The sequence below is a fragment of the Chelon labrosus genome (assembly GCF_963514085.1).
Source record: "Chelon labrosus genome assembly, chromosome: 15".
Taxonomy (NCBI): domain Eukaryota; kingdom Metazoa; phylum Chordata; class Actinopteri; order Mugiliformes; family Mugilidae; genus Chelon; species Chelon labrosus.
Genome location: NC_140348.1, coordinates 13,023,031 through 13,033,358, shown reverse-complemented (window position 1 = coordinate 13,033,358; position 10,328 = coordinate 13,023,031). Strand labels below are relative to the sequence as shown.

The 10,328-nt window shown below is 39.3% G+C and overlaps 2 protein-coding genes across 2 annotated transcripts; one reads left to right on the top strand and one right to left on the bottom strand.

Moving 5' to 3' along the window:
- Positions 1-350: 350 nt before the first annotated feature.
- fas (Fas cell surface death receptor) lies at positions 351-5,763 on the top strand. The gene is made up of 9 exons (XM_084561516.1): positions 351-446; positions 749-876; positions 2,094-2,228; positions 3,070-3,190; positions 4,002-4,075; positions 4,170-4,250; positions 4,563-4,600; positions 4,917-4,935; positions 5,049-5,763. The coding sequence occupies exons 1-9, from the start codon at positions 379-381 to the stop codon at positions 5,348-5,350; spliced, it is 966 nt and encodes a 321-aa protein (XP_084417642.1). The 5' UTR covers positions 351-378; the 3' UTR covers positions 5,351-5,763.
- A 1,702-nt stretch (positions 5,764-7,465) lies between these two features.
- LOC311500220 (cholesterol 25-hydroxylase-like protein) lies at positions 7,466-8,428 on the bottom strand. The gene has a single exon (XM_084561477.1). The coding sequence runs from the start codon at positions 8,293-8,295 to the stop codon at positions 7,498-7,500; it is 798 nt and encodes a 265-aa protein (XP_084417603.1). The 5' UTR covers positions 8,296-8,428; the 3' UTR covers positions 7,466-7,497.
- Positions 8,429-10,328: the final 1,900 nt, after the last annotated feature.

The window sequence follows — 10,328 nt, the reverse complement described above, 5'->3', positions numbered from 1 at the left end:
ATAAAATGCATAGTTAATAATAAAAGTCACACAAAAAAAAAAAGGACTTTTAAAAAAAAAAAAAAAAAAGTTAAGATCTAACCAACCACGGAAGTCCCCCGCTTCGTGTTTCCATGGAAACACAAAGTAAAAACTTGCGCCCTAAATTGAAATATTTATTTTTATATCATAGTTTTATCTTTAGATTATTATATAAGCTATACGTGTTATAAAATACATGTTAATAATAAAAGTCACATAAAAAAGGAAGTTTAAAAAAAAAAAAAAAAGATAAGATCACGGAAGTCCCCGCCTGCGTATTTAGAAATTTAGGGCGGTTACTGAGACGTGATGTAGCAGTTGGAACCACAACAGTACAGAGCAGCAGTAAACGTTGACATGGCGTCTGCTTCAATGTTACCTGCTTTGCTTATCTTTTCGATTTTCTTCTCCGACCTCCTGTCGCTGTAAGTAAACTTAAGTAAATTCGTGGGCTAGCTGTGATTGTGTTTAACACGCTGTGTCATGGCCAGACGTTGAGGGTGTTTAATGTCGGTTAACGAACGGTTCATAAGAATGGGTAGGCTTTCAGGGCAAGAGCTGGCTGGAGGTTTAGATTTAAATAAAATAATATTTGTGGGTTCTAAGGGTTGCTTAGGATGAGAAACAAACCGATAGGTAACGGAGTTTATCACAACACCCGAAGTTTTTAAACCTTTGTTTTTCAACGCTAGATTGCTTACTTTCACTTTCGTTTCTTATTTCTCAGCGCTAATTCTTCAACCCAACCAAAGATTCACCCCACTAAGGAGACAGTAGGCCTACGCATCAGGAGACAGGTGTGTGAATATGGCACTTACGACCACGAGGGCAAGAGCTGCTGTAAATGTGGTCCTGGTAAGTGTCAGACCTTACATGTAAATGTAAAGAGCAGTACTGAGGCCAGTTTAATAACATACGTTCAGCTGCAGATTAAGATGATTCTTAAAGCACAATTGTTTGATTTCAAGTTGGTGTATTTCCAATACATGTGTCTTTTGGGTCATTATGGGTCATATTAACTTTACATTCTATTCCACCATAGTAAAATTTCAGAAGAAAAAAATTATTTGCACTAAACAACAAATACTGAATCATGGAAATAGCTAATTTTCATACTGTATTAGAGATCTGAATCCAAGATACATGTTTTAATGTGATGTGAAGATAGGCCGCCACAACCAGAAGAAGCTACTGTCATCCATTTTCTTGGTTTACCATATGATTAAGCGCCTGAGAACGATCAGTGAAACATGATTTCAAACATGATCCCTCAGGGGGAAAAAATCCACAAAAAATGTGTTAACACAAGCTCTTTTATCATATTTGGAAACAAGTGAAAAAAGACATTGCCGTTCAGAAATAACGTGGACATTAGATCAATCTGCAAGTTCAAGACACCTTACTTACTAGTTTTGGCCAGACGTGCATTTGAAAAGATCCGTATAAAAAGGGAACTTCCACTAGTTAGTGACACTCCTTGTTTACCAGTGTCCATGATGCCTACAAACAGAATGTGTGGTTATAACATAGGAAGTTGTGTACACAAAATATTTGGTGTTAAAGTGGTAACAACAACTTAAAGCTGTAAGTTATGAAAGTATAGATGCTAAGCAGTTAGCAACTACAGGGGCTAATGATTTAGCAAGCTAGCTTGTGGGTAATGTAGAAAATACAAAGGCATAATGAAAGGATGAGGGTGTTGGGAATATAGACATGCTCCTCAGACATACTAGAAAAACTCATATGACTAAATAACAATATATTAATCTACTATCCACTGCAAACATGAGCTTTCTGATAATGTCTGTTTTCATGTAGTAAACACCTCTTTTGAAGGCACCCAAAAATAAGGAATAAGTTTTCTCTTTTCCTTTTTACCCCCACCTCAAGTAGTTACAGCACAACATTTGCAGCTTACATATTTTTGTATATTATAATTAATAAAAAAATTTAAATTTGTGCATTGCTTCATACACTTTTCCCATGTCTGCTTTTCCTCATTTGCAGTAACCAAACATATTATATTAAAACGTTTTCTTGTGCCCTCTGGCTCATGTGTCACTATATCGTAGGTCAGCGGGTCGAGAAGCACTGCAGCGTCAGTCCAAGCGATGGAACATGCAAACACTGTGAGGATGAAACGTACAGCATTGAACCAAATGATGGGACGACATGTCAGAGCTGCACCTCCTGCAACCAGTCTAATGGTACAGACACAATGTGACACCAACAGTTAAAACCAAAGACAAACCACTGCCAAAATGAATAAATAAATAAACCTTTTTGCCAGACACATTTGACACATTTGTGTAATTTTGCAGTGAATCATGACTGTACAATACCAGGACCCTGAAACCAAAACAGCTAAATGGAATTTACACGGCCAGCTGGCCTTTCTGTGTGGAGTTTGCATGTTCTCCCTGTGTCTGCGTGGGTTCTCTCCGGGTACTCCGGCTTCCTCCCACCGTCCAAAGACATGCTCATTAGGTTAATTGGTGATTCTAAATTGGCTGTAGGTGTCCATGTGAGTGTGAATGGTTGTCTGTCTCTCTGTGTTGGCCCAGTGATAGACTGGCGACCTGTCCAGGGTGTACCCCTGCCTCTCGCCCGATGACAGCTGGGATAGGCTCCAGCAGACCCCCGCGACCCTTAACAGGAATAAGCGGGTACAGAAGATTAATGAATGAATGAATGAATGAATGAATGGAATTCACACATCAATTTATTATTTGTACACTCAACAAAAGCTTTAAATGATCTGTTCTAGTTTTCCAAATGTCATGATTTAACTGTTTTTCTTCGTTTTCTATTAATACATTAAAAATAAACCCCCAAATTACCCATAAACAATGCTCAAACCAGCCAATAATGAAAATGCAGACCAAGAACAATTTTTTGAGAATTAATTTTTTTTGTGTGTGTGTGAGTGTTTTTCCAGGTAAGATAAAAAAATGCATCAGAGTCAATGTGGTTGTTTTTAATAAAAATACAGTCTGAAACAGTGTAAAGGTCTGAAGTAATGACAATGTGAATCTGCTGCCCTTTTAGCGAACTTGGAGGTGGCGCAGCCCTGTACCCGTGGCAATGACACTAAGTGCCGATGTAAGAAAGATCATTTCTGCGACCAATTTGAAAAAGGACTCTGCAGAATCTGCTTCCCCTGTACGATGTAAGTTGTGCTTTTTTTTTTATGTACACACACACCCACACTCAACAACTCTGATATAAATCGGCTTTTCTACAGCAAGATTTGTTCTGGTGTGATAGACTCCATTATCTTGCAGTATGAAAAGGGGCAGGACAAAATAATCATGACCTTCACAGTTGACATAAAGCAGAATCAGCATCATTGTGGTAGAAACTGAACATGTAATATAAGCTTTGTAAACATAAAAATCATGGCTGTTATATGAGTTTGTATGCACTACCACAGTTTTCCACATAAAGTGCTTAAAATGTCATGAACATGTATTCTGAGGGATCTGATCACAAGTGGACAACTTTAAGTGCAGGTGTGAACCACATTTGGAGGAGGCCTGAGCCACTCGTAACAACATTCTTTTTGTAGTGTGAACACACATACGCCCAGATGTGACAGTCTTGCGTAAACAGACTTCTGTCTCATTCATTCAGAAAAAAATCTCACAACTGCTATTTTAAGGTATTTTAAGTTAATTAGTTCGTGTTGCAAAGTGGCCATATGGAGTTAAATGATGTATTTTCTCAATAATGACTAGTGTCTGTATCTTAAGTGGTCGCTTCAGCTGCGTGTGGAGACGTCAGGTGTGAACACACATACTCAGAGCTTTCCACTTGTGAACCAATCTCTCATAAATCATGTTAATACCAGGTTTGAACTGGGTCTTTGTGATGGTTGTGTAGCTTCTTTAAAAATGTAATTTATGTCACTAATTTACTGACTTGACCTCGTTTGGACCAACCTTTTTAAATGTGTCAACTTTTTTCTTCTTTTCCTTAAGATGTCCGTACGGTGTTGAAAAAGCCTGTACAGACACCAGTGACGCTGTCTGCAGGTCTGGGTCTGGGTCCACAGGTATGATGTAGCTCAAACTGGATTAAATCATGTTGGCTGTAGTTAATATCCTGGCACATTTTTTTGTAATGCAAATATTTACTTTGTGTTTCAGTAATTTACGCGACTGTCATCCCCATCGTCATCGTTGTTGCAATCGCAATAGGTGTATATTTCTGGAAAAGGAGACAACAGAGTGAGTATTTCTGCTACTATTCTGCATGATTTTAAATGGTTTATGTGACCACTAGAGGGCAAAGGATCTTCAATAAAGCTGCAGAAATTAGAGTTTTGTTCAACAAAAATATTCAAGAGGGAACACTTCTTGAATATGGCAACTAGAGACTCGGGCGTCCACTATTAAACAACTTTCAGCGGCAAAGGAGTGGGCAACAAGGCTTTATGTGTAGACGGGGCTTTATGTTGTTGAGTTCAACCGTCTTTCTGAGAAATACCTGACTCCACCTTTGATGTCTGATTTTGTTTCTTTTCTAATTTATCTCACAAGGGAACAGAGGTCCAGGAAGCAGTGGTGTGGATGGACAGGTAAGTGACTCCGACTACCTCTTACCTGCTTTAAGATGTAGAGCATCCGTCCTCTGTGTCCCATCTAACTCTGCTTATCTAACTGCTTTTGTCAGCAAGCACACATAGCCATGAATGATAAACATTTTTCTGTTTCTCCTCTAACCTTGCCAAAGCTGCCCCTTTATGAAGGAGGCACAGGTTAGTTGTCTAAAACCTTGCGTGTGTGTGCTCGCTAGTGTGCTTCTGTGTCAGCGTTGTTGTTGATGCTCAGTGCAAATAGTTTATTTCTTTCACTGTGAAATCGAAAGTTAACACTTCTACTTCTGCTTCACAGGAGACTCAGCCTCTTAAAGGTAAGAGAACATTTTTAATTGCTATTTCTCTGTCTCTTGAACATGACATTTGATTTGCTTTTATTCATTCATTACGCAAAGTAATGTGATGGTTATTGTGCTCTGTTGCACAGATATCCCAGAAGTGTCCCCTGACAACTTCCAGACTCTCCTGTCTGACATTGCAGAGGAGCTTGGATGGGGTGTTATGAAAGAAGTAGCAAGAAGGAGCGGGATAAGAGAGGCTGCTATTGAGTCTTGTGAGAACAACCATCCACATAACAACCAGGAGCAGACCCATCAGCTACTGAAGACTTGGGTGGACATGCAGGGCAAGGGGGCACCGAGAAAGTTGGTCGAGATCCTTGATAAATGTGGCAAAAGAGGGAAAGCCGAGAAAGTCATAGACATATTGTCGAGAACCAGCCCTGTCTGATCCGTTGTCCTGAATGCCTGAATGTCTCAACTTTGAGCACTTTTAATATTTAAACATCGGGTCTTGTGTTGACTCATATTCTGATAAGAACTGAGGCTGGTAACAGTTTGATGTATGAGTCACTGGTTTGAGGGACACAGTTTTACTGTATGGTTTTATGCTGTTTTTACTTGAACTTGTCAAATATAGATGTTGGAGAACCATTACCCACTATTACAGTGGTGTTACACATGGCTGACATAGAGGAATCTGTAACCCACTGCATTACTCTGCACGCACTGAATCATGCCTCTATTGATGTGCTGATATAATAATGTTGGTTTTAATAATGTGACATGGAGTGTGATGCCTTCCTTATATGTTGTTGTCTAATTCGGATCATGTAAAGAAAAATAAACACGTTTTTATGGACATTATGGACATTCAGGCCATTCTATAAGATCACTGTTTTCCAATATATGTAAATAAATATGTGTTAAACAGGACTGTGCAAATGTTCCATCTAACTGAAAAGGAGAGAAACCTCATAAATGTTGATGATGATACTAATAACAAGACAGATGCATCTGATATGAAATACAGTATGATGCTGATGTTTGAAACAAAAATTGAACTAACTTATGTCAAGAACTGAGTCTGCAAATTGCAAAAAGGATTCTCTCAGAGTAAAAGTAAAACCACCTGGAGGTAAAATTGAATGAGGATACCCTTTTTTTCCCCATTTGTGCTGCAATGTCCGACCCAAGGATGAGAAATGAAAGCAGACGAACAAATGAGCAGAAATAACCGAGCTACAAAGGACAAGGCTTCCTTCCTCATGCACAAGAGGACAAAGCTGGTGGTCGGTTTTAGGTCAGATGTGAAGCACATTTTAACTTTAACATGACAAGTTTAAAGGTCGGTTCACCAACATTACAATATTATAATAAATTTAAATTTATTATGTTTCAGGGATTAATTTGTCATATGAAAAATGCTACATATATACATAAATAATACATGTACAGTATATACCAGGTTCTGTGTTTTATGTTTTACTCAGACAGCCTTAAATTAAATTCACCTTCATTGCGTCAGGGCAGGGGCAAAGATTTCAGAGAGACATCACAAAACAAATCAAGCCAAGCATTACATGCATCTGTACAAGATAACATGGATGGAATTACCCCTTTAAGATACTAAACTTCCCCTTCCACCAAACTTTCCAGATTAGTCATAACATCTCAAGGTTTCATTATTTTTTAATATTGCTTTTGGGTTTATGTGGATGGATGGATACCACAAATATACAGTGTTATAACACAATTCTATGATTACACTGAATAGACACTGAGATGTAACATTTGTTTTCATTTTATTTATACCACATATCATGCAAGTCATTTATTACCTACCTGTACTCATACAATCCTACATGACTCCCATATTATTGAACACTTTCATACCATATTATATACAATTTTACATATCCTTCACCATTAGCAATGTTCTTTCTCTCCTTTTCTCTCTTTCATCAATTTATTTACTTTCCTCTTCTATCTCTCATTTCTTCCTTTATATACTTGGAGGTTAAAGAAAAAGAAGAATGTTTTTAATTTGTCAGTTTCCATGTCCACTGAGGAAGGATTTGATTTGAAAGAAAAATAAAGCTCCATTTCATAATGTAACAACTCAATGACAATTGCAACAACACATCAATACTTCATAAGCTTTACTTACTTTTAATAAGCCATGAAAATAGGAGTTACTATTAGAGGGACTGGGGTTTTCCAGTGGCCTTGTGGCACATACCACATAACCACAAGTGAGGAACGTTTGTCGCATGCCCTCTTCTCTGTCGGCCACTGTTTCCTCTTTCTGACCTCTGTCAAATAAATCCTACAAAAATGATCTTAGTATATGTATTACTAACATTTACGCTGATTTTGGTGCCTTAACATTTGGAGCCACTCCCAGACTACAACTCTCCACTTTGGTCCTGGATTTAGGAGCAACATTATTACAGTGTGTCCAATGAAACAGTGCTTTGTCACTGTGAACAAGAAAATAGATTTAAAACAGAGATCTTGACTTATTTTAGCCATTTACAGCTGTTATCATTAATTGCTCTTCTTGCAGAAAGTAAATGTCCTTCATGTATTCCGATATTAATCTCTTTTACGTGTCTTCTGTGTGTCTTCTTCCTGCAGCGTGCCAAACAGTCTGTCCCAGTGGGTGAAGTACGGCGCGTAGTTAACTTTGAATTTCAGGTGGTGGAGGTCATGATGCTGAGCTCCTCCGTAGAGGCCAAAGGGCACTAGTCTGTGTGGAGACCAGGGGAAGTCATAGCCAGAGTGAGCCTCCACAGACAGGTAAATGTTTGTGATGAAGAAGAGCATCTCTGTGAGCGGGTGGCAGTCCAGGAGCATCGGGGTCATTGCCGAGAAGAAGCTGAGGCTCAGCATCTCCCAGATGCCTGTGTTCTCCGTCATCAAGGAGAACGTAGCAGTGTAGAGGTGGTGCTCCTTGTGGAAGTGGTGGTAAAGCCAGGACACCCTGTGGTGCAGAAGGTGCCACAGGAAGCACTGCATGTCGAACAAGAGGAGACAGGCGAGGACGTCCTTAACAACAGACGGCATGTCTGGTGCCAGAGGAGGAGAAACCACGGGCTTCCAGTACCAGTGCACGACAGACAGAGGAAAAATGCAGTAGATGTGTTTCTGGAAAATTTTACACAAGCACGTCCAATACATAGCCCACGTCACCTTGCTTTGAGGCTGGATCTTGAAGCGGCGCACCAGGGTCAGTCTGGAACAGAGCAAATCAAGGCAAGCGTATGGCAAGCAGCAGCTCAGGTAAACGGTCAGAGAAAACAAAACTGGAAAAAATGGAGATGTAAGGAGACTCTGCCGATCTCTTATCCAGTCCCAACCAGTCTGCAGAAGGAGCCTGTCTGGGTCAGTCATGTCTGCAGTATGACAAAATGGAAGTGAACAAGATTTCTAAAAACATGATGCGACACCATTGCGCAACATAGGAATCATTTCCTGATGAGATGTATTCAGTCATCAGAAAGTTATGTAATGACACTGATGATACTGTATCAGTCTGAAATAAAAGCACACTCACAGCATTTAAAGGTCATTAGAAAAAAAAGATCTATGGTGTCGATGCAACACTGTACGTCCATGAACAATTCAGTTTCTGCTTCCAAAAGGCAAAGTGGTGATGATGTGGTGACCATTTTAAAGCACACAGTGTGTTCTCCACTATTGTTCAAGGATGAAGTGCCACCTTGTGGATACAAAGGGTTTTGTTCACATGTACTAAAATTGCTAGTGTGGAAGTCATAATCATGTACCAGTGTGTGCCATGTGTTACACACTGCAAGGGTTGTTACTTTTTATTTTGTACGTCCTCCAAGATTAACACAAACACTCTTCTATTTCACATTTGAACCACATCAAGAACAAGTTGGATTTTTAGGTTTGGAACTTTTTTAAATTAAGTGTGAGATTATCCCTGAGATAAAAAAAAAAACACTGTTTGTAGATTGTTGCCCATGTAGCTTATAGTATTTATATTTGTTGTCCACTTGATTTTAAATCTAAGCCCCACAAAGATCATTTTGAATATTTTATTAATGAATGACTGAACTGAGTGACCTCTACAACAAAGCACAATACTCACTAATTAATAGCAGCATCTAAATGCTGGGTTTGTTTGTTGGTTTGTCTCTTTATTTTTTGAGTTATGTAGTTTTTCATCATATGGGACATCTACCAAGTAGATAGGTTGAACTTCTCATATATCTGTACCAGGTAACCATAGCAACAGGGACGGAGTGAAAGCAAAACTTGGGAAGCCAGGCAGTCAACTGGGGCATTATACCTTAAATATACTACAATAGTATAATTTTTCAAGATTATGGTTTGTTTTTAATCTGCGTGGCTCTAAAACTATAAAGGAACATGAAGTTGTAACAGTGAACACAGATCAAGGTGCATCAGGAAAGCCTTCGGCATGACAGGTGACCACTCTCAACCTTTCCCCTGCCTTTTCTCCTCACTGCCATCAAGTAAGAAGATCCCAGGTCTCAGACTCAGCAGCAGCTTCTTACTCCAGGCCATCTAAGCTCTGGACACTCTCACCACTCTCCTAAACACCTAAAATGCTGCCCAAGTCGGTTTCAGCTGAGATGGACACTTGGCACAATAAAATCTTTGCACAACTTCCTTTACAGTTTTACATATACAATTTGCACTGAAGTCATCAGTGGCTTATTTGAACATTATTGTAAGCGATTGTAAAAAAAATCTACTCACAGCTAAAACAAAAATCTATTTATAATGTTAAACTCTGTATATATGTCAATAACAGTGTTCACTCACTATACAGTTAAATCTTTCACATTTATCCTGTACAGGTTTGTTGCACAGTTGTATATGAACAGCAATGTTTATTCATTGTATAGCTAGATTTTGTACTTGTATATACCTGTATATATCAATAACAGTATACATTCACTATACATGTAACGATTCCGCACGATTATACACCAATCAGACATAACATTATGACCACCGTCCTAATATTGTGTAGGTCTCCCTTGTGTCTCCAAAACAGTTGTGACTTATCAGAGAATGGACATGGGCCTTCTGAGGGTGTCCAGTGGTGTCTGGTAACATAATGTTGTTAGTCGCGGCCTTTGGGTCCTATGGGTTGAGGGGAGGGGCCTCTGTGGATCATCTCACAGATACTTGATCAGTTTGGGATCTAGTGAATTTGGAGGCCAGGTCAACACCTTGTACTGTTTTTCATGTTTTTTAATTGTTCCTTAACCGTTGTTGTGTGTGTGTGTGTCTGTGTCAGGCTGCATCCTGCTGGGGATGGCTGCTGCCATCAAGGAGTGTCATTGCTATGGGGTGGGGGTGCCTGGCCTGGTCTAGGTGGGTGGTACATGTCTAAGTGACATCCACATGAATGCCAGGTCCAAAAG